At 31.6% G+C, this 25,351-nt stretch overlaps 2 protein-coding genes across 2 annotated transcripts in view; one reads left to right on the top strand and one right to left on the bottom strand.

Moving 5' to 3' along the window:
* The window catches only part of LOC125071042 (RNA helicase aquarius), a 76,584-nt gene that overhangs the window by 26,707 nt on the left and 24,526 nt on the right, over positions 1-25,351 (top strand). The window contains exons 7-10 of the mRNA XM_047681100.1: positions 19,544-19,657; positions 21,573-21,676; positions 22,298-22,409; positions 22,757-22,970. Of these exons, the coding sequence (XP_047537056.1) occupies positions 19,544-19,657; positions 21,573-21,676; positions 22,298-22,409; positions 22,757-22,970 (544 nt within the window). The remainder of the gene's footprint in view (positions 1-19,543; positions 19,658-21,572; positions 21,677-22,297; positions 22,410-22,756; positions 22,971-25,351) is intronic.
* On the bottom strand, positions 1,820-14,672 carry LOC125071045 (G-protein coupled receptor Mth2-like). The gene is made up of 8 exons (XM_047681103.1): positions 14,225-14,672; positions 11,603-11,770; positions 10,908-11,023; positions 10,542-10,620; positions 9,052-9,212; positions 6,827-6,965; positions 6,031-6,120; positions 1,820-5,289 (listed from the first exon to the last, which is right to left on the bottom strand). The coding sequence occupies exons 1-8, from the start codon at positions 14,485-14,487 to the stop codon at positions 5,079-5,081; spliced, it is 1,227 nt and encodes a 408-aa protein (XP_047537059.1). The 5' UTR covers positions 14,488-14,672; the 3' UTR covers positions 1,820-5,078.

Below are 25,351 nucleotides of genomic sequence, written 5' to 3'. Positions count from 1 at the left end.
CATTTAAAAATACAAAGTCATGTTAGTTAACTACAATTATATACCTATGTATATAATACATCCTGCCCGGAAGTCAACAAATAGTAGTTCCATATTTTTTTATCATCTATATAATATTGTATTGAATAATATTACCAATGTATTTTTTTACAAATTATTTGAATTTATGAATCGGCTAAGTTAAAAATATCTGCGGATTTTTATTATAGAAACGGATACTTTGGCTCAAGAAGGATTTATTGACCTGGCGGAGTCGGAAACTCGGCGTTGTAAGATTATCCTTACGTCTCGTGTACATACAATGATTAATTATCCTTGATTCTATCACACAACATAATTCATTTTCACGATCCTATTCTCATCCACTGCTGGACTGCTGCCTCATCAATGGTACGCCAAAGAGGTCGATCTTCAGCTTGATTCAATTTCCATCCGCTGCCAGACACTTTGCTTATGAGGTTACTCCACCTAGCTGGAGGGCGTTCTATGCTACACTTGCCAAGCGTGGTGACTACTCCAGAACACATCTACTTCAATGTTTATCGGTTCTTTGACATATGTGTTCAGTCCACCACTGCCACTGCCACTGCCACTTCAGCTTACTAAATCTTTGCTTACTCCACTAATTTTGTGAGCTAACTTTGGTACTCTGTCAGCATCAGCACATTTGGAATTCGATCAATCAGGGAAACTGCGAGCATAGCCTCCTCCATAGCTCGCTGTGCGGCCTTAAATCGGTGGACCGAACGCACTATCAGTGTCCACTCAGTTCCGTAGGTCATTACTGGTAGGACGCATTAGTTGAAGGTTTTTGTCCACTTAAATACTTATAATTATCAACTTCAATGTTACTTTCATAGTTCCGATATCAACAACGCTGACATTTGAAGCACAATTTTTTTTTCGAATCCATAATTAAAACCGCTATCAAGTTATTTTTATGCTAAAGCTGTTTATTTGTTTTTATTCCTCCTGTGATTTGGATAAGGGTATAGCATTATTAAAACATGTTCCAGAATAAATATGAGTATTCCTCATCTGAATTTTAAATGGAGGTATTTGGTTAATATCTGATTATGTAACTGGCCGTTTACCCGATGGGAATTCCCATTGGAAATATCATTTATTTTATAATAACCCACCGTATTTTCTTAAATATTAGATTTTTTAGGTGTTGGCAATGCATTGTTGCATTGCCCATACGCTTATTTTACCTCGGTCACGGCACAGGGTCTGTGTTAAAATATTCTCCATTTCACCCTCTTGGGTGATGAATTTTCAAAAACCTTGTAAAAGTTATCTTATAATCCTAAACAGAGATTTATAACTTTTAATTAAATAACTAACTTTCATATAAACTATCATCCTAAGTTTCATCCCCATAGAAGATTTTTTTTCCTTAGTGAGCACTTAAGCTTCAGGAAGAATTCTTGTGCATAATTTCAAACTGTTATGTCCCTTTTTAAACTGAGCGTTCTATGTCAGTCAGTAGTGAATTTGAAAGTTACTTTGTAACCTTTTGAGGAACTGTTTATACAAACGTAATTTAAGATTAAATTTCAAAATATGTTATGACTTTATTACTCGTAAATGAATAAACTAAAGTGTTCCTGTATGAGTAAGGTAACATTCATTAATATATTTTGAATCAAACGTAGAGAAGCAGCAAAACAGTAAAAAGCAAGGGTGTATAAGTACTGAATATATAATTCTCAATTTAATATAAATCAAGGTTCTACAGCTTAAAATGACAAATAATAAGTTTAATAAGTAAAAAATTGTTTCAATAAATGAAATATGTTAATAATGTTAATACAGTTGTAACATGTACTTATTTAATAGATTCATTAATAATTAAATAATAATACAATATATTCTTCAAATGCCACAATGAAGATCCGTTACAATTTTCTTCACATTGAAAAAATCACGTGCTTATATTTTTCACATAACATAGGTATGGAGACATTTTGGATTTGATGTTTCTAGAGATGTTCTGACAATAAAATTTAATGACGAGAGTAATTAGGAAACGTAATTAGTAAAGATTGCGTTATTTATTGATCATCCGTTTCTACAGACAAACAGTCGGGTGAATCACACGATTCGTCACTAACACGAGATATCGTCTCTTACATAGTTTATTGTAATGTCCCTTTACCGGTCATGAAACAAAAAGACTTTATTTAAAATATTTTAATAAAGATAATATAAACTATAATTCCGACATAAATTATCAAAAGATTTCGTAAATTTCATAAAAGTATGATACGTAGAATTAAATGAAAAATATGCAATTTAATTTCAAGTTAAAAAACTTACTCCTATATATACTTACGTATATTTATTTTTGGAATTTATTAGGGGATAATTTATCCTATTGGCCTCGACGGCGTTACCTGCTGGGATAGTAAGTATTGAGACTAAAGTCTTCGAACAATTCTCAGTAGCCGGCCCGAGTTTTAACTGCGTAATGTACGTAAGTCCGTTGGCCCGCCTGAACTCTTCTCGGTTTCGGATTTGCCGTCTCATCGGATTATGAGTGGTAGACTAGAGACCTGTGTATGCGCACAAACTTGGGCACTATATGACCCATTATCGTCATAATCACTAAGACGAGAGCCACATATTGTGAGCCATATGGCTCAGAATAAACATGTCCTAAAGGTGCCTCCTGTGTGGACGGATTAGGACGCGTATTCATTATTTTGAATTATTTCGTAATACAATAAGCGTTAAATTATTTGAATCAAATGTCATTTTAGTTACCAATGCTATGACAAATATATTATAATTAATATAAGAAAACAAGATGATTTAGTAAATTATGTACATAATAGTAATATCCATATTATGTTAAATAGAGTTATGTTGAATTAACGGACAATAACAACTGTTGTTGTACTGCATATTAAATTAAATAATTAATTATTAATGTGCTAAAAAGAAGCATAATAATATTTAAATTTAAAAAGCACGTCAATCGTGACGCACTATGCAGTAGTTTGTCTTTAAATCTCAGACTACGACTAGTTAGTTATTGTATGTTGTATTGCATATAAATTAGTGCAAGTGCATTTTGCAATTATTGATATTTATTAAAAAAAAATAATGTTATCAATGTTTTTATTGAGTTTTTTCTAATATTCTATGTGTAACAGTAGTTTTTACCGGACCAATCTTAAGCATTCCAAGCGCCCGAATGCAAGCAGTGTTCGAACTATCTCAAATTCCACAAAAATATCTTTCATAGATCTTATGGGGCACCTCATAGTTAATCGAAAACTTGACCTTTATCGGCTGGGTACCTCGCAACGCGTGGCGTTCGAGTTTTTTTGCACCCTCTGTACCCTGCCTCAAGATAGATCTGGGTATTACTATTGGCTAAAAGGTCATAATACAACATACGCTTACACTAGACAGGCATAAGGTACAGCGTTTTGGGCTTAAGAACACAATTTTGACTAATTTAAATGACATTGAAATAATATATTTGATTGAAATTTTATACATTATTTATGTTACTGTAAAAAACACAAACAAACACAAGTATCCAGTTGCATTTATGTCGAAAAAAATAAGGGTTGTAAAAATGCTACAAGTGTTGTTTCTTAAAGATTACATTTTAATTTAAATGCCATACATAAATGTCATACATATTTGTTTAATGTATTTAAGTACATTTAAATTATAAATTATAGTTTCGGTGGTTAAATGCGTTATTATTATTTTACATATTTATTTTTAGCATATTTTTTAAAATTATTAACAATATGTCAGAAATATTAATAGTATAACTAATTTAATATATTTTTAAATTCCATACATTTATCTATGATGCTTATCGGGTATATATGTATGTTAATAGAGATTGTGCCTATTTATAAGTAATTAATTTGATTAACAAATTAAATTCGATATTTACAATTGCTAATAATATAATTTCTACTTTGAATATTAAGGAAAGGTCCTTAAATAAAGTATCTGTTTGTATACGGAGACCAGTTCTTCTATTTTTGGGCTTGGCAACCCTAGCTGCATATAACAGGTCTTCCGATTTGCTTGCTTGAGTTCAATAAAGAAATATAATACTTATAAAATATATTAATTATTCCTTGAGATTAGCGCTTAGATACAAACAAATACATTAAGTGTTTATAATACTATTATTAAATGGTCGTTTGTGTCGAAATATCGATTTTTCGTAAAGTCATTGAAACCGATTAATTTATAGCACATAATTTTTTTATTATAATATTCTGAAAACAGAGCGATTTCTACAAAGTTTATAATCTGGCAACATTTTTTATACAAAAAAAAATGGCAAGATTTGACCGTATGAGTAGGTAGTCAATTAAATCTAAATAATGATTTTGTCGTGTACTGAGAAATATAAACGACATTTACATTTGTATATGTTTTTTTAATTCGACCCACACATAATATGTCGATGTGGGTCGAATCTTGGATACTCAAGTATGAACATGAGTTATCGATTTCTCGAAGATTTGCACACTTTTGGCGCTCGTATTGAATACCGTTGGATATATACTGTTTTATTAATTCAATACATGGATTAGGTGTTTCAATTTGATTATTATCTATACACCTATATATTAACAAAACAGCATCGTAATAATGTTAACAATATAATAAGATTTATATAATTATGTATAACCAGATACAAATATCAAGTGACTAAATTAATCATAACTTTTATACAAATCGACATTAAATTAGTTCTCATTCATATTCATATGGATTTACATATAGTAATAATAGTAAGCGTTAACGTCATTCAAATACGACATAATTATAAAGTTCGTATTTACTACACTTCCCGTCATGCGTCACCGGAGAGATTCCAAGAAATCATTGCTATTTAAGGTGAAAATTACTATCAGCTTAAAGCGCTTAATGAGTAAATAGTTCTGACTCATACACGCTAACTGGGTACAAAAAAAAAACTTTGCACACGAAACATTACGTACTTGTACAATTATTCAATATTAGTTCTTACGTACATAGTATTAAGAACCATGTTATATTTTTATCAATATTTCTTGATATTTGTAAGACTAGATAGCTGTCCTCTCATCGAGAGCGACATCTGTGTGGTGTACGATGTCCTCTTCATCGTTGCCGACCGCTAGATGGCGCTCTACCATATTAGACATACAGTCCAACCAGCCTCTCTTGTGCATTGCCTTTATAACTTTACGTCGAAATACGACCAGTATCAAGAAAATTAACGGTCCTTGTAGAGTGTTAAATATGTCAATCACGACCCTGAAATCCACAAAAATATTAATATTAGATTTTCAAGCTTTAATCAACCTTATACTGCTATCTATACGTATCAAATTGGCTTAAAACCCCATATCTTGCAACGAACAAAGTGTGATTTATCATTGGTTGTCGATAGTTAAGAGACTAAAAAATGATTAAAACTCTTATAATAAATTCTTCCAGCAGTTTTGGATAACCGGTTTCAGTCAAAACGTTTTGTTCGTATTTTAACTGAACGAAGTCGAGTACAAAAGTTAATTGCAAATTATTCTTAAACTTTAATCATACCTGTAAACATGACGTTGATCTAAAAATAACCTAGGTCATTGCATAACAACTAACACCAAAGGCATATGACGTAATGTTTGTTCTATTTATAAAAAATGTCTTAAAATGATATTCCTCGCTATCTTTTCCTTAAATTCTATGGAATTGTCTAATTTACGTGCATTTAATTGTAATTACGAATTGTCGATTAAATTTTTTTTTATTAGATGATCAATTCCCTCCGGAATAGAAACTGGCAACATCTTTGAGGTTTTTAAGTCATAAGAAACTTAGTCTCTTTTTTATAGCATAAATTGTTTCGAATTGGCGATGATAAATCAGATAGACTATGATATCTATATACAGGCTACACGTCGAAGTAACTCACGTTTCCTGACGTACATAATATAATATCAACAATAGGTCTGAAGTACTATTATGACTTTGAATTGAGAAATGTATAAACATACTAACCATACTATGTGAGGTTTGAATAGCGAACTGATCATTTCGAAAACGAACGGCAGTCCCATCACTATGAATAGTCGGACAGTCATTAGAAGTCTGAAATTGATAAGACAAAATATTAATATGCAACAAGCTACGAACAATCTTCTAATTCTCTTTCATCAGATCATCTCTAAAAATAATAATTTGTACTGATTTAATTGTTATAATATTTAAAATGGTGAATAAAATATCTTTATTGGAACACACATCTTAGATTACATTAAGTCGATAAACCGTCGACAGCCAGTTCATAGTGTTATGATGTCATGGTGTGCTCCTAACCAATTTCCAATCGGTTCTATTCCGAGACTAGGCAGTTGTGCCCTTACTTAGAAAGAGTTCAACGACAGAACCACCGGTTTAACGCGTTTTCCAGACTCCGAGCTTTTAACCAAGAATATGTCGAAAAATATCACAAAAGCCTTGAAATAGTCTGACCCGGAGTTTGAACCAAGGACCTCAAAATCTGCGACGATTTAAGCTATATACATCAACAGGGCACACTGTAATGAGTAGCTTATATTTTATAAATGTTGCAATATGATATTTGTAGAGATGACCGTCAAATTTATCTACCGGGTCCATTCACCAGTCACCATTCATGATATAAATATTAAATAAACTTGACCTTGAAAATAATATATTAGCTAATGAAAACGAAATAAGGTCTTATCCATTTTATATGCAAATATCTTTAGATATAACATCATATCACTATTTTTCAAATTTATGAATAAAAAAATAATTTACATAGACTAACTTGTATTTTAATGCCTTTATGTGACTCGAGGCGAAGGAATTACAGCAAAGATGTATCGATATGTACAAAAATATACCGATATTAGTTAAGATGAGGATCGTCATCACGCTGTACATGTACTGCCACTGTTGTTTTTTAGCTGAAACGAAATGTCATTAAAACTTTAAAAGGATCATAACTGTACTGCGTTGTGCAGAAATTTTCCAACCCACAGAAACAAAAATAAAAATTGTATTGACGTGTTATCGTATTTATACTTGAAGGCAATGGATACACGTTACTTGTAAATGTTGTTTAGCGGGTTGTTGATTTTTTCTTTTTTTTATTGAGTTAAAACCGTTTCTCCCAGATGTGTTATCTGGGATTACATCAGATTATTAAACTGATCACCCTCTGAACAAAATTTATTGGTAAAGTCTAAGAAAGCAATTTTTGAAAATGGAATGGTATTAGGATACCATTAATAAAAAGTGTTATTGGTATTTATACATTTAGCATAAATTTGTTTTCTAGCAGCAGAAAAAATAACTTTAGGAGGTACGGTTGAATCAGAAGCTAATATTAGAATTAATAATAAGTCACAAATACCATGCATTTTGTATATCATATATCATTACATTTAAACCTTGAATTTTGAAAATCGATTAAAATATTGATTCATGTAATGAAGGGCGTTTAATGAGAAATTGGTTCGGGGTAACCCAAAACGTCGAGACACGTTTTAATAAAAAAAAACTAAATTCTTATAGACTTACAACTCCCTTGTCTTTGTGTCCACCATAACCTGTCTTTTTACACGCTTTTTAAGGCTTCACATGTATGAACAAGTTTAGGTAGTTTTACTAAAAACTTCTTTATATAAAAAGATTTAGGGCACCAATTTTAACAAAGTTCTAACTATTGTATTATCGATTTTATATCTTGGTAATTATATATATTGCATATGACCCTCATTAGAAATCATGAAATCATTTAGTGACTAGCTTATTTTTAAAGATGGAACCCCGTGGGTTTAAGGTGAACTCATTAATAGCACTAGTGGTGTACGTGTGCTCAAAATATTTTTATTCGAGGACTATCACACTGACAACAGCTTTATTTTTAAAGATTTCATAATTTTATATTATATGTTTCTTTTTATAATATGCCATTATCAATTGTTTTATTTTTATTTAGGATACTTTTATATATTTTCGACAATCCAATCTCGCTATAAAAAACTAAAACCAATAAGCAGTAAACGTAGACGTAGTTTTTGTTAACATTAAATCCGGACGTTATATTATCGATTCAATGGAAATTTGTTTGTGAATATTCTTCAAACGTCTGCTAGCCTTTATATCTGACTTTAAATCTCGGCTTGGTTAGTCGTATATGAATGATGACTCTAAACATTATCATTGTGATAACGAATCAGTGTGCCAAAAATATTGTCAAATTGTCGTCAATAATCTATGACGCGGTCGCACGTTAAAAATATATATGACAATACCTTATAAAAACTTTAAAAAACGAGTTTTTATTGTTTTATCTGATTCACGCGTAATTCGCATATTTAAAATAACAAACCCACTTTTAAACCTGAATTATGCCTTAACGTGTCTATTCACGTTACGGTAGAAGTCAGGTTTGTCAATCAATCGGTGCCCATATTTCTTGTATTCGTGTTCGACGCGTTAGTTTTACCTTCTTTATATCTCTCTTTTCCTCTATTCCTATCCTACTAAGCGACGATTGAGCCAGTGTAACTACAGGCACAAAAGACATAACATCTTAGTTCCCCAGATTGGTGGCGCATTGGTGATGTAAGGAATGGTTAAAATTTCTTACAGCGTCACTGTCTATTGGTGGTGAACACTTACCATCAGGTGCACCCTATGCTCGCCCGCCTAACTATACGAATAAAAAAATATAAAGTTATATATTTGTTCAATAAGTGTGGAGTTAATTTTTGAATTTTAGGCAGGATATTAATGATGATATACATAATCCAGTAAAATTACGATTTGAAAGTGGTTCTAAGAACTTTCTTGAATAAAGAATATTTTGATTTTAATAAGACATCGAGATTTCAATCCATATTAAACCATCGACTGCATTTTATTGAATTATTTATTGCACCAGAAAATGACGTCTTCCGTGATTATTGGTACACGTATGTTGAACACGGTCGGACTTTGCTTAAATTGTTTAATGCAAGGAAGTAGGAAATGAACTATACTTACTATAAAACCAGCACGTATTTAATCCGATACCAGGTTTCGGGTGCCGTCCCGGGTGGAAGTTGACGATGGCCATACAAACGGTTAAGATGACAGGAATACCCCAAGCGTATAGGGCGTACCATATGAAAGGTTTCCAGCCGTAATCCGAGGTAGCTGGTCGTCTGAAAAAATGTTTTATTAACCATTTGATTTAATTAGTAATTATAATTTTATAGTCGAGATGGCCAACTACGCAGACGATGTTACGATGAACAAGCCTGAGGGCTAACAAGAGAACAGAGTTTATTACCTAACTATAATCAAAAACAAGTCTTTGTATCGCAGTGTCTATAGACCAGTGTAACGATAGACTTGGAAATACTAAGTGAGGACCTTATATAGTTAGCATTAGCAGCCTGTAAATTTTCCCACTGCTGGGCTAAAGGCCTCCTCTCCCTTTGAGGAGAAGGTTTGGAGCATATTCCATCACGCTGCTCCAATGCGGGTTGTCGGAATACACATGTGGCAGAATTTCGTTTAAATTAGTCACATGCAGGTTTCCTCACGATGTTTTCCTTCACCGCCGAGCACGAGATGAATTATAAACGAAAATTCAGTGGTGCCTGCCTGGGTTTGAACCCGAAATTATCGGTTAAGATGCACGCATTCTAACCACTGGGCCATCTCGGCTCTCATATATATATTGTATATTTTCTCAGATTAACAATATTCTTATAATATTGTATTTCATTTCTTAATATGTAACCAATTTAATTAATTACACTGACGCAGGAGCTAGCTCGTTAACAGTATTCAAGAATAAGAGAATTAAAAAAAATATATGCCTGTTGTATCATTTGATACTATGTAACTCTAAAACAAACATAGCATTAGTATGAGTCGTGTGTCTGTACTTGCTATGGCGCATACATATTATTGATCTTAAGACTGCGTATTCCTTTGATGTGTAATTTAATACATTTTAAACGTTACATAAACGTTCATTAAATATAAATAACAATGTACAATACTTCGAATTAATTCTAAAGTAAATTTGGATCGGATATTTTATTGACATTTTTTAGATTCAACGTGTGGTAACGGAGTGCTTTAAATTGTTTTTATGTGCCGTTAGCATAACAATGGAAGTCATATTGATTTCAATTAACCGACATATTTTATAAAGAAAAGTAGCATGTACATGTCTCATTGTTAGACTTAGGTCTTTTTGAAGGCACTTCCTTTTGAAGGAAAGTATTAGAGCATTTTCCACCACGATGCTCCAATGCTAATTAGTTGATACACAACATACATATGGTAGATTTTCACTTTTATATGTTATCCATCTCCGCCAGGTAAATGATGAATTATAAAAAACAAATTAAGCACATTAATCCAGTGACGGTATTTAAATGCTATCTTGTATTAAGAATAACGATTTCAACTACTGGGTCATCACGTCGCATACTGTATACATATATATTAATATAATGACGACATGTTTACCTTACCTTATATTAAGAAGAATTTGTACGGATATAGCATTCGTCCAAAAGAAGCTCGCGATTAAAAAGAAATACACTAAGAAACCTAAAAAATAACATTCAAATTAATATACAATTTTAAATTATGTATAAATCATACATATTTATTACTTTTGTATGATGTATCGATGTCAATGCCAAAGGAATCAATTGTCAATGTTATCACTATAAATTAATTTATAAATGAATAAACATAATATCCGTAGTTGTTTTGGTCTCATCGACGAGCTAATTAAATTTTAATTTTAATGAAGTAGCAGACATTACTATGTTCTATGTCGCTTGTAAGACTGGACTCTATAAATAGTATGTATTATATGATATTATATTTACCTCTTGCAGCGCATAGATTCATATCTGAGTATTCGAATAACTTCATAAATGACAAAACGCCGAATCCGATTGCTGAACTAAGACAAAAGTTTATTATACTTTTCCCTTGGATATCCCTAAAACAGATAAAAATGTAAATTGAAAAGAAAATACACATACATGTTATAATAGCTCTAGACTACAGTATTGATAACTATCTAAATACGTAATACCTTACTTGAGCATTCTGGGACCAACCCAAAAGACCAACTTAACATAAAGAAAGATAGATAAAACATTTGTGTCCTTATTATAATAATAATAAACGCTAAAATAGATAATATTTAACATTAAAATATAAAATAAATGTTAGTATTACCTTCTCGGAAATATAAGAGAAGCAAAAAGACAAATGATGTAGGAACATTCATCGCCCAATTGTAAGGTCATTTGTAAGATGACAAAAATCCCGTTGAATGGATTTTATACAAACGATAAGTTAGCCTCACCTCATTCTGTGAAACGCTGAACAAAGCGAGATTAGCTAATTTAATCGCAATTCTCATTGGTCAATGGCAGCCGATGACGTAATAAATGACCAATGAACGTCTAGTATTATGTGAAATTAATTACTCTAGCTTTGACTAACGTTTCGGAAATTGGGGGTTATTAGTAGTTTTTGTAAATAGTTTAATCGGTAAGGGTATTTTTTTTACCTCATCTCCGGTAGCAAACAATAAACGACGGCTGTCAGGATCAGAAATATAACAGACACCAGCATACAGTATCCTAAAACTTTTTCATCAACAATAACTTCATCCTGGTCCGCACACAGTACTAAAAGTCTTTCAGAACTGTTGGTTGTTTCATTCGCAACGCAGAAGCTGTGAACAGAAAGATTCCCATAATATTGACTGAATATAAACTTAAATTACTATAATACTCGATGTATTTATGATTAATATAATGAAAGTTAAACTGAGTTTGTATATTTATATTTAGTTGGTTATTAACAGCCTGTAAATTTCATACTGCTGGGCTAAGGCCTTCTCTCCATTTGAGGAGAACGTTTGGAGCATATTCCACAACGCTGCTCCAATACGGGTTGGTGGATACAGATGTGGCTGAATTTCGTTTGAAATGTCTTATTTCATGCATGTTTCCTCATGATGTTTTCCTTCAACGCCGAGCACGAGATGAATTATAAACAGTAATTAAGCACATAAAAATTCAGTGGTGCTATCCTGGGTTTGAACCCGCAATCATCGGTTAAGATGCACGCGTTAACCACTGGGCCATCTCGGCATTTAGTGGGTCACGGATCAGCTATTCAACTGATTATCATGATTTTTTGCCTATGGCGTGAAATAAGTGATGAAATTGATTAAATGCTTGCCAAAAATATCAATCACTCGTGATAATTTCTGCAGGTAAATCTCGTTCGGAGCTATCAATGTTTTCAAATCTCAGGTCGATGTCCGATAACTTAAATGAGCACAACTACAGTTAAGACTCATTAACGTCGAGTAACATTTTGCAAGTTCGGTAAAATTTATATTTTAAGTAAACCTTGATTTATTTTCAACGATATATTCTTGTGAATACTTTTAATTATTTGGTAAAATATATTTAAAAATAATTTCTTCTTTTGTCCAAGCGTATTATATATGTAGATACTTAAATTTGTACGAGATCTGCTGATAAATAAATATTACTATTTTTATTAATTTAAAAATATATATGAAGATACTTCACATAAATGTATAGAATGTCCACGTCGAGCAGAGTCCTATTTGCGTCACACATTCAATTTAATAAATTACATAAACATTGTCCATAAGAAGAATAATGATAATCGATTCTTTTGTACATAAGATACATCTTTAAACATTTTTGATTCAAAATAATGCTATCTCCTTCTCAAAAGCCGAGATGGTTCAGTGGAATCTTAACTTAAGATCCAAAGCCAGGCAAGCGCCACTGAATTTTCATGTACATAACGTACATTTTGTTTGTAATGCATCTCAGATGCTCATGTTTTATTTGTAAGTAATCTCAAGTGATGTTGCGGTAATTGCACTTGTATTAGGAAAGTCCTAAATGATACAAATTTAAGTGGTCCTATTCATGTGTATAAATAAATAAATGATTTTTTTTAGTAGTACCTAACTAAAAAACCAAAATCAATAGTCATAAATCTTATTAGTATATAATAAGATGACATACGTAGCTGCGTTCGAAGTTTCAATCGCTATAGAGTATTGACGACATCAGTGCTAATTTCATATTATTTTATATAACATTCAAACATTAGGCGCTACAATCTTAGTGTGTAGGTTCAAGTTCAAGAGTTAAAGAATGTATTTTTAGCCGTATGCAAAACGATAGAGATCACCAGTGCTCTATTGATCATTGGAATTTTTCTGGTATGTTTCCCATTACTTCGCTGATTGTTAACTGATTTTTAATTTTGATAAGCAGAAAAATAGTTGATATGTCAATTGTTCGGTCTTTGTTAGGTTTGATGATTTGACCTTGGTAAATGATATTATTGAATTAAATGTAAATTAAAATAATAAACCCAACACTGTAGGAGGAAGTCAATGTTTCACTAAACAGTGCTCATGTGAGCAGCGCGTTAAGAAATAAGGGAACTTGGGCCGCGTACTGGATCACTTTTAATAAATGCTTATTTACCACAAAAGTTAATTTTAATAAAACAGTAATGTTAATACCGATATCGTAAATTTCTAAACATAGATTTACATTACTTTAACTAACAACGACTCCAGTATTACTGATACGGATGATGATTTTTTGTTTAAATGCAGGGTTCATTATTAAAATTAATTAATTTGGACAATAAACCCAAATTATAAGTAATCACGGAATATTCAATTAATATTTGTCGGATCATTTGGTCGTTAACGAGGGAATATTTTCTGGACAAAAAAAATCGTCTGAGCTAATTCTAATAATAATTTCGATCGATTTACTTGCACTTATAATGTATTTTAAGTAACACTACACTGCAGTGGTTAAAATTGTTTTAATAATATATCATGAGTTTACTTTGCAAATTTTAAGCCTTTTTTAAACTTATACTATTTGGGTATGAATGAAATATTTATCGTTATAAGGGTGTAAGGACAGTTAAATCTTTGACACGTCTTGTGTATGGGGCCGTAATAAATTACCAGCCTGTAATAATACTAGTACTTAGTCCATATTAGAGCCTTACATCATCTAGGGTGACACTGGTTATAAATTAATTAATTCATTCGGGGCAGTAAAGTTCTAATTGTTAAGGTTTTATTTTAATTACTAATATAACATACCTGTCTTTATCGACTTGTGGTTCCGTATCGTCCATAAATATGATCAAAAAGCCTTCATCCGTGACACTAAAGTTTAGCACCGATGTCGATATTGAAACCACGTTTTCACATTCAAGTTTTATTGGTGTTGTTATATTACGTTTAATATCCAAACAGCTGTGTTCGTCGACATCCAAAACACCCTGATTCGGCTTACAGCAAAAAGATCCTTCGGGATCACCCGCAACCAGAGTAAATATCGTAAAAACTAGAAATAATTTCATTTTGGATTTATATATCAGTCACTTATCACTTATACACTTTTTTAGGATATATTCGCAAATATATATATTAACGTGTAAATAACGGTTGTCGTAAAATAACACGGTTGAATTAGATAAAAATATATTTTACGTGCGTCTGCTCACGACACGAGCGCCGGCGCATGCTGACCACGATGACACCGAGAGTCGACTGAGGGTTTAAACTTTTGAACGGTATTGCCAGTACTTATACTGAATTTTGGTGCAGTCACGGATTATTTGAAATTCATGTTTGACTGTATTAAACGATTTGAAGTGTCTGATATATAATAAGTGAATATGTTTATTAATTTACGGATCATTCTTATTCCGAGTTATAAAAAGCAATATTGACTCTGGATACATATTTGTATTCAACTGCATTGTATAACAGATTAAACCAGATTATTTGAGTTATTTCACATAATAACAATTCAAAGAGCTTAATTTAAATATGACCTAGAAACAGACCATAGAATCAGTAATAATACTTAGAATTCAATTTCAAATTTAAATCTATGTGGTAAGGATCTAATCAACATAAAAAAAATACTATTGCAGATTCATTTAAAAAAGGAATGGCGAAATCGAATCGCGTCTGGATTTTGTCTTCGCTTTTGTTTTTCTATTCGCTTTTGTTGCTTCACTATAATTTTTCGTGCGATACACCTTCCTTTTGTTTTATATATTTGAGATATTTCAATTAGATAATTCTTCAAATGCTTAAAAAAATTGCTATCGTTGCCATTTTGGTCTGATCCGCTTCAGTTTGTCTTTAAATATTTTATATAAAACTAACACAGCGTATGTAAAGAAAACTTAAAAAATCTGATCAGTGTTTTAAAAATAGCACCTAAAAATATCGTATAATACAAAAACATTAAGATTAACTTTTTAAATCATAAATGTTGCTTCCAGTGGTGACGGAACGGCTGATTTATTTCGACTGGGGAATTGGAATTAGGATTTTATGAGGAAATCAGTATTCTTGCTATCACAGGAACTGTAGTAAAGGATTAATATAGGATTTTTTTAACAATTTCGTAGACATTGTAATTACTGTCAACGTCAAGACTAATTAATACATTTTCAATAATACCTTATCAAACGTTCAATTACGTATGTGTCGTTAATTAGTGGGGAAAAAACAAAGAAATATTAATTATTAATTAATTGTTGAGCGTACAAATGTGTGCGTAAATCGTCGAGCGCGTCAGTACTTAATTTTCAGATTGATTTTAACAATACTTTATTCATTCACAACACTACTCTTAAGGAAAAACGTTATTAAAAATTTTTATGTACTGTAACTATGATTTACACTTACAGGTTCATGACCTGGAGTAATTGTAGACGATCAAAAACATATAGGGAAGCGTAGAACGCGTGCATCTTAGCCGATGATTGCGGGTTTAAATCCAGGCAAGCATCTTATAATTCATCTCGTGCTCGGTGTTGAAGGAAAACATCGTGAGGAAACCTGCATGTGTCTTATTTCAAAAGAAATTCAGCCACATCTGTATCCACCAACCCGTATTGGAACAGCGTTGTGGAATATGCTCCAAAAACCTTCTCCTCAAGGGCAGAGGAGGCCTCAGCCCAGCAGTAGGAAATTTACAGGCTGTTAATGTATGACTTTGAAAATAGTACGTATACTACTGAACTTAATGCAAAGAGGATCATCAGAATCGGCTTATAAACAAAATAGTTATACCTTTAAATATTTCATTGATTCAAAATACAAGGAAATCATGTGACTTTCGAATTTGGTTACTAAAGTCCTGATTATATTCAGACGTAGTAATTAACGAATGATCTCCTTCAGACGAGTTATGTATCGGTTGACAAATTCGTTTATAATTTACGAATCATTAAAACACCGTATATATATTTAGAATAAAAATAAACCGTAGAAAGTATTTATTCCTATTTAACATAATTGTTACCGATACCGATACGCAAGTATTGGGGCCAACCTGGTAAGTTACTCGTAGTTCTTGTGGTAGGAAACCGCGCTCTTTCGTAACCCTTCGTATATTTGTCATGACATAATAATGAACATAATAATGAAAAAATATAAGGATACTTATAAGTATAAACTAGAAAGTATAATATATCTGTGAGTGTGTGTGTGTGTGTTAGTGTCGGTTATAGTAGCGCATATGTGTGTGTGTGGACTTATATTTGTTTGTGAATGTGTGTTTGTATCGTATCTATTGTGTTTTCGTGAATGGATAATATAATTGTCTGTAAATATTAGAAGATTGACTTTGACGTTTTCGTTTAGCAAATTTAGTTTTCAATGAATTAGCATTATAATAGCATAAAAATAAATAAAAGAAGTAACGTACATATTATGTCTCGTCATCAAATAGACAGACGCCAGACAATAAAAATCGCTTACATTATTTTGTTTAAGCCCGCTGTTTAGATGTTGTTTAAGGTGTAACGCTATTTTCATTCGAGTATATAAATGAAAATGTCAGTTATAAAAATTGTTTTGCTTACTTCATTTAAGTAGTCTATATACTTGTTATGTTTTATTTAGCTAGTTAATAAAATAATAATATAATAGTTAAGTCAATTGAATAAACGCGTAAATCTTATTAGCCGTAGGATATTTGCGGACTTTTGAATATTTTTTCCAGAAGATGTCATTCACAAGCACTTTATTAATCATAATTTTGTACGATGTAATTAAATAGAATATCGATTATACCGAAAACTGTTAGGAACTCGGTAGTTACTCTTTTTTACTTACAATTTAAATTATATATATAACGTTAAAATTAACGTTAAATAACTATATACATTATAATGTGCTTTTGTGGTTATCGATTTTTAATCAAAACTTTTAATTAATTTACTCTAACTAAATAGATATGAGTATTTTTAATGTTTTCAGAGAAAAAAATGTCATTAAATGTATAATCGATTAAGTGATCCGGTTTTTAAATTAATTAAAAATTTAATATTAGATAATATATTTTATCTTTTAACGACTTTTGGTATAATAAATATATATTTTTATAAAACTTATAAGAAACTAAATAATAAGCAAGGCATGAGTTGAAAAGGTTCTATACATAGAAGCCGTAGATTTTAACTAAAGTTCGCGCATTTAAATCTGGTGTGAAAACTATATCTTTATATGATTTTCTGAGAAGAGGAGATAGAGAAGTGGTCTTTGACCAGCTACTGACCATTAACAGGCTGTTTATTTTTAACAGGCATAGTTAATTGTATACAGGACAAATAAATTTCATTTTTCTAAACGAACATATCTGTATTCAGCACCAGGTTATTATATTATCCTAAAAGACGATATAGATTATTGTCTAACCTATACCGTAACTCTTTGAAGGCCCTGCGGCACGAGAGCTTAACATATCAAAGTAGGTTCAATTTGAAGTTTATTTAAAGGACAAGAAAATATACAAACATAATATACATAAGCTACTTCTTTAAAGCCGAAATTTTATACATTTTAACGTAAGATGCTTCGGAACTTGTTTTGCCTAAGGTCCTCGACTTGACTTACTTCGGCCTTGTTTGTAACGGAATGAGTCTGAAAAAGTTAAAAGCAGATCTCTCATCCGGTTGTTCTCAGTCCACATTCCGAATCGGTGGTAGGCTTCTCGCAATTATACAGAATATATACCTATGTGATTTTTTTTTATTTTTAATACCTAGGCAGTAGGGCTTTGTGTAGGGTCACACTCATCAGATATTCTATCGATAATGTTTTATTTATATAAAATTTAAATAATACATTAATAGCCAAAGTAAAAGTAAATAACGGAACCATTCGAATTTCAAAAAATAATTCATAAGTTTTCGTAGTACGTAAGCACTATTTTCAATATTCGTTCAATAGTTGTTCATTTGTTTGTTTCTTATGATTTCTTGTCTTATTTACTAAACCGATCATATTGAAAATTGGCATAGTCTAGTATTCACTTGTTGGTAGGCCTTTGTGCAAGCCAGTTTGGGTAGGTACCATACCACCTTCTCGTCAGATATTCTACCACCAAACACCAATACTCAGTATTATCATGTTTCGGTTTGAAGGGTGAATGACCCAATGTAACTACAGGCACAAGGGTTATCTTATTTCCCAATGTTGGTGGCGCATTGGTGTTTTAGGAAATGTTTAATATTTCTTACAGCTCTAATGTCTAGCAGTGGTAACCACGTACTATCAGATGGCCTATCAACCCGTCCGCTTACATATACAATAAAAATTGGTGGATTGCATTATGTTTTTAGAAGTCTCAATTTGACAGATCTGCGCGATTTTAACACGTACATAGTTTTGATGTGTGTATACTTAATTAAGTCATTGACGTACATATTTTTCGTCTATGTTTAATGTAAGTAATAATGTATTACATAGTACATGTAGTGATGGAATTGTGAATGAATTATATCTTATCTACCTACTTGGGTTTTACCGAGCTTTCTTGTTGTGTTCGGAGACTCCTATCCTATATTGACTTAATATGAAAGAAACTCCTCACAAGTTCCTGTTACATGACGTAACTGCATTTTTCAGAACGAGTAATAAAGATCAGATTGAAAATACATGTTTATACATTATTATTAAAGGTTTCAGTACGTTTAGAAGGAATTTATAGGTTCATCTAAGGAATTTATCTTTGACAAAAAATTATATTTATAATAAATAAACTAATAAGTATTATTAGTTTAATAAGTATAGATCTTCAGTGTTCTTTAATTAAACTAAAACTATAACCGATGCTCAAATAAATGAGTTGCTCGACTAATCTCGGCGAATTACAACACATGTCACGATATCAAATGCAATATAATTATACTCGAAATTCGAGCCTCACAATTGCCCAAACGCAATATGAGCACGAAATTTAAATTTCGAAAGATTTCGAATATCTGTAGAAACGAATTAAAAATTACTTTATGATGTATATAGAGTCGTATTTAAGTCGTATTTAAGTTACTTTAACGGTTATTTCGTTTGACATTTGATGTTCATTAAATGTGTATATCTTCTTTACAGCTCCTACAGATGCTCAAGTTCTACGCTCGGTTTGAGATCAGCGATGAAACTGGCGACCCGATGACTGATCGAGACATGACGTTACAGCATTACTCCAGAATTACTTCATTGCAAGTACGTAACGGTCTTTATATACTTAATTGGATAATCTAAACATTGGATATTCAATTCGCTTAGTATAATTATCTTAACCATGATGATATTATTTATGAATCACGAAAAGATGGCGAATCTAGGCGATCTAGCTGTTCACGGCAATTACCAGTGCATATAGACCGTTCATTGCTCAAGTAGACATCTTACACAGCTTCGCAAGAAGATAATGTTGGGTAGGGACCTGGTCCGGGTTATTATCGAACTAGATATTATAAACAAGGAACAAGCCCATTACAAGTTCCAAAAACAAGGAGTCCCGGAATCCGTATACGAGGATAAGGATATTCTACAATCCTCAAAGGACATAGGTCTGCTTACTTTGCAGCCGAAATCAATCTAGTCTCTGCGAAAAAAATGAAACACTACTCGAAAAGAGACCCGAACGTGTAGTAAGTAACGTGCAATACTGAAGTGTCGCTGTAATAACCGCCCTGAAAACGGATGACTTGAGAAAACTGATGAAGAACTTTCAGCACTAAAGAATGCGGATCAAAAATATCATGAGTGCGCAACCGCAAAACTAACATTTTTCATAATGTTACTTTACTTACGGACATTTTATACTCAAGAAATTCTCTAAGCTAAGTTCAGATATGTAAGCCTCCTCCATTGTGTAGGCCGATACGCCAATGGCCTTTTTCCTTTTGTCTTTATTCAAATATCCTTGTAAAGATAACCTATAAACGTATGAAAATATGTTTTTTAGTACGGTAAATATTAAATTAATATGTCATTTGTTTTAATGATTTATTCTAAGTGATAAATAAATGCAGGCAATGATCACACAATAATCTACAAAGTATTTAATGGTAATGTTTTACTACCGTGACTTATCTATAAAAAGTATCTACAGAGTATCTATATATCTAATAGAGCTTTTTCGATTTATGAACTTTGATATTAGACATTTAAGCTATGTTTCGAAGAATAAATGTATGTATCTATATTATCTCGTATCTAGAAACTATAAACTTCGTCATACAAAAGATCCATATCGATTGAAATAAACTTTTCTTATTTTTTTAAATATATTTACATTACAAACTAATAAACAAATTAATGAAACCTAGTTTTTTTTATATGACGAATAATTCAATACCTTAGTTATTATAAATATAGTTACGTAAAACATTTCATTGTTAATTTATTCTTGGAATTAGGTTTTACTATGTAATTTAATATTTTCATGCGTCATGGGAATTTAGATTCAAACAGTTTTAAATGATTTACCTTTATGAATGAGTTCTGACGTCTTAACCTTTTTTTTTATTATTGTTCATTGAGTCACATTACCGACCTAATCATTACGTTACTACGTCAAAATTTCGACCTTAATTGAGTTACTCTTTCTAAAAACTCATAATACAATACACAGAACCGCTATCAGGACGTCGGTTCGTACAAAGTGTTTTTTCCCGGTAACCATTATTGAAAAAAATAATACTTACCTCCTTCACTTCTATCTTTTTTACTCGTCGCTTAAAAATTAAAAAAAAATAGTAGTAATAGAAAAATAAAAGTTGTTTAAGCTGTTTTCGCATTTATTCCCTTTTGTTCCTAAGCTCGATATCAAATATCAAAATATATTTTGATTAACACTAACATATTAAATAATACAACATCAAGGTAACAATCGGCTCCATTTTTTGGCGCATATCGCGTTGCAACCCCTAATTACCTAATTAATCTATGTTGAACACTTTTCTATGACAATTTTCTCAAAGACAACACAAGGTATATTCATCGGTATACGAAATACAAACGAATAAGTCCTACATAACAGTTTTGCGTGAATACAATTAATGTACACCGATCGTACTTTACAATTATTTTATGGGTGTCATATTAAACTAATTCTTATATATTGTTTCAGAAAGCCGCATTTTCTAAATTTCCTGATTTAAGACTGTTTGCATTGGCGAACGTTGCTAGTGTCGACACTAGGGAAACCCTTCATAAGCACTTTGGGAACCTTAGGTAAGTTATTATAAATTTTTGAAGTGGTGAAAAAATCTATATGCATATTACCAAAATATAAAAATATTTTTCATGTACTCGATGATTTTTTAAGAAAGTTTCCGACATTATTGTATTAAGAGCCCTTAAATAATTTTAAAAAAAAACATACGCCCATTTTGATTGATGGTTTGTTGAATAAAATACGATAGATGTTCAACATAAACTGACAGACTTAAGTACATACACAGTAATGGGATTCTAATTTAATAACTTTAGTGTTGGAAGTTTTGTTTTAGAAAAACATGTCAACCTGTAGTTAAACTTCTTTACATTTCTTAAGAATCCTTATACGTAACTTTACGATGACCAACAATTAGGAGAACAATGATTTTCTTGTTCTTTGTTCGTTATGTATTTTCCTACAATTATTTCGCTCGTTAAATAAATGAAAGATTGAAATATACAGTTCGATCTTCCTTTATGTTTATTTTAAAGTTTATATACCTAAAAATGAACGAAGTCTGAAATATAATCACTATTATGCGTTCGTCATCAGTGCTGATATGGCTATCACACATTTACCGAGGACATTTTTAATGTAAATGTAAATACTAACACAATGATTGACTTATAAAATAGTGATAAAGCACTTCGAGCAATCGCCACCTATCTGAATCTCGTGCCGCCTGAAGGAAAAGAAAACGAGGCGCCATGGCACCGACTCGACAAAGAATTTCTAAAAGAATTACTGGTGAGACCTATTATTTAAATATTTTTTATTTGTTTCTTTAATTAATTTAAACATACTGTTTATTGAATTTCTCATTCATTTTCTGTCATGTTAAAAATTGGCAATCTCATGGCCAATGTTTAGATGTGTAGACTACTCATTCAACGCGAAGTAAGATGCCAATCAGAAGTAAGATGTTATTTCCTTTATGCCTGCATCTCCTTCCAAAATCAAACACAGAATCACCAAGTGTATTACACGGTACAATAGCTGTCGAGCCTACCCTGCCAGCTCTGGCACAACCCTGCTATTTAATACATAACTTCTCATATTAAAACAACAACACATAATAAAATTATTTGTACCAGATATCACGCCACGAACGCAGAATATCTCAATTAGAAGAACTTAATCTAATGCCTCTGTATCCAACCGAAGAAATAATTTGGGACGAAAATGTGGTGCCCACGGAGATATACAGCGGCGAGAACTGTCTGGCCTTACCGAAATTGAATCTGCAGTTCCTAACCCTCCACGACTATTTGCTGAGGAACTTTAACTTGTTCCGACTGGAAAGTACATGTAAGAACAACTTTTATTTATTAAAGACAAATTGTGTTCCATAGCCCGATGGCGAAACTCGACTTCGAATTTCTTGCGTAATATGCACGTTTTCTCATGGTTTAACTAGATAATATTTATTAACAGATCTTTCTTTTAATGATAAATTATAAATATATTCAGATTCATAATTACTTCATAGTTCTTGTCTCTTAAACTTTCTTGGGATTCTCTTTTTCTAGGAACGAAGATAAACTTTCATATTTATTGTGAACAGGGATCGAATACCTTGCCTCAATAGCCGCTTGCACGATCTTCCAATTATTTTATCCACTGACACGACGACATTCTGAATCGGCAAAATCATTTTGAGAATTTAATTTAGCTGAAACTAAAATAATGAAATAGTATTTTTTTTTTTTAATAATTGTTCCTGTTTACAATAAATGACTAACAATACATGAGTAAGTTTTGCATCAAATGTATTTTCCATACAATGATGGTCTTAGATTATAGACTTAGGATGTAGGTGGGGCTCAACGTCATTTGTAATTTCATACATGATTGTGTATCATCTATCTTAAATATATACAATCATTCATATTCTTGGAAACGTTAATAGTTTATAAAGATTAGTATTTAACATCTGATGACTGTGAATATGTAAATGCCCTTTTATTTCGATAACTTTACGCTTTTCCAACTATTACGCTATCCAATTATGTTTATTCTTTCCGCTTGTTAATAAAATGTAAGCAATTCATTTGAAGTATTTTTAATCACATACTGTATCCTTAATTTTTTTTTATTTAATATACTGTATGTAATTGAAAATATGTTGCTTAAGACATGTGACGCGTTGTCACTGTAAATGGCTTGGTGCGCTCATTTTTGCGATTCGTTCCGCCCTCATGACATAATTTTGTATATACCAAAGATATATATAGAGGTACACGATGCAAGTTCACCTACTTCGCGTCGCCCCAACGACATTGTACAAATGTCCAATTTCGTACGCAGTCTAGTCTAGACCGGCTTTGCGGCAAGCGAAATTATAAATAATGCCTCTCTACTCTCGCAGTACTGATGATTTTATTATTCCTCTGTCTAATGTAGTAGAATGTGCTAATTGTGCATTTACGATTATCATAACTTTTATGAGTTATCTATGTCTAAACAGAAGCAGAGGATTGAAAATATTCATAAGGATTTTACGTCAAATAATTGCATGGATGTTTACGAATTACAAATAATGTTGATTATAAATCGCGTTACTGTAATAATATTGACGTATGAATATTGAAAAACGTGATAAACGTGCATGTAATCAATGTAAATTTAAAGGTTCAATAAGAATTGGTATTATCATTATCCCAACAAAGAATAGCACTGTTCGATACAGTTTTATGTAGCCAGCTTATCTGGTAATGGAAACTGAATGTTATTTTGTTTGGTGTACGAGCGATTGATGTTGTGGTTTGATTGCTCTGTGACGTCATATAATCCAAAATATTACACGCTTTATTTTCAATACGATATATATGGAGTATTTAATGTTTTTTCATATAGTGTTTGGGTTATTGTATTGATTTTCGATTTTTCGACATTCAACTGAAAATGATTTCAGTTGAATGTACGATGATTTTTATAAATAGAAAACTAGTTCCTATATTCCTATAAATAAATGGCTTCTATGCCTTGTTTAATAAAAATTAGACATCAGAACATTATGCACTACATTTAGTAAATCTAATCAATAAGATTTTTTTTATGAATTAATAGGAATAAAAAATACGTGACCTCCGTTTAGATAAAGTTAAATTCTTAATGTTTTAGTCATATTTATTTATAAATATAAGCTATGTCTAAACAAAGTACACAAAATGACGAACTACATCCCTTTGTAAAATCGGAATTGTTTGCTTGAAAAGTATATTTGTTCATGACACACTTTTTTGTTCTCTAATCACAAGTATTTTAAATATTTTTTGCTTAAACAACAAATGTTTTAAGTATTATTCATGTGTATTGTCTAAAGCTGTATGTATGACAAGAAGTCCTAATCTAACCATCTCAATAATGGGAATGATGATTGTATAAATTTTATAATGCATATCTTGACCAGAACAATTCTTCATGGGTAAGGGAACTATCCTCGCCGGCTTCATGGCACTCTGACTGGTAAAGATTTTCCTGGTGGGTTTGTTATATGTCGCCATAAATATGGTTGACACTTTTGCTCGATGGATTGAAGTCCTTAGCAAAGTTATGGTTATTAGTATAACCGCAGTTTGTTAATATGACATGATTCTCTTCTGCGAGAACAAAACTCCCTCGTTTATTTGAATTTAATCCATAAGAGTATTTAAGACAAACAACTTTGAAATTAATTTAACGCGATA

The sequence above is a fragment of the Vanessa atalanta genome, chromosome 18, assembly GCF_905147765.1.
Source record: "Vanessa atalanta chromosome 18, ilVanAtal1.2, whole genome shotgun sequence".
NCBI classification, from domain to species: Eukaryota; Metazoa; Arthropoda; class Insecta; order Lepidoptera; family Nymphalidae; genus Vanessa; species Vanessa atalanta.
Note: the sequence above shows the minus strand (reverse complement) of the source record. Positions and strands in the feature narration are given on the sequence as shown.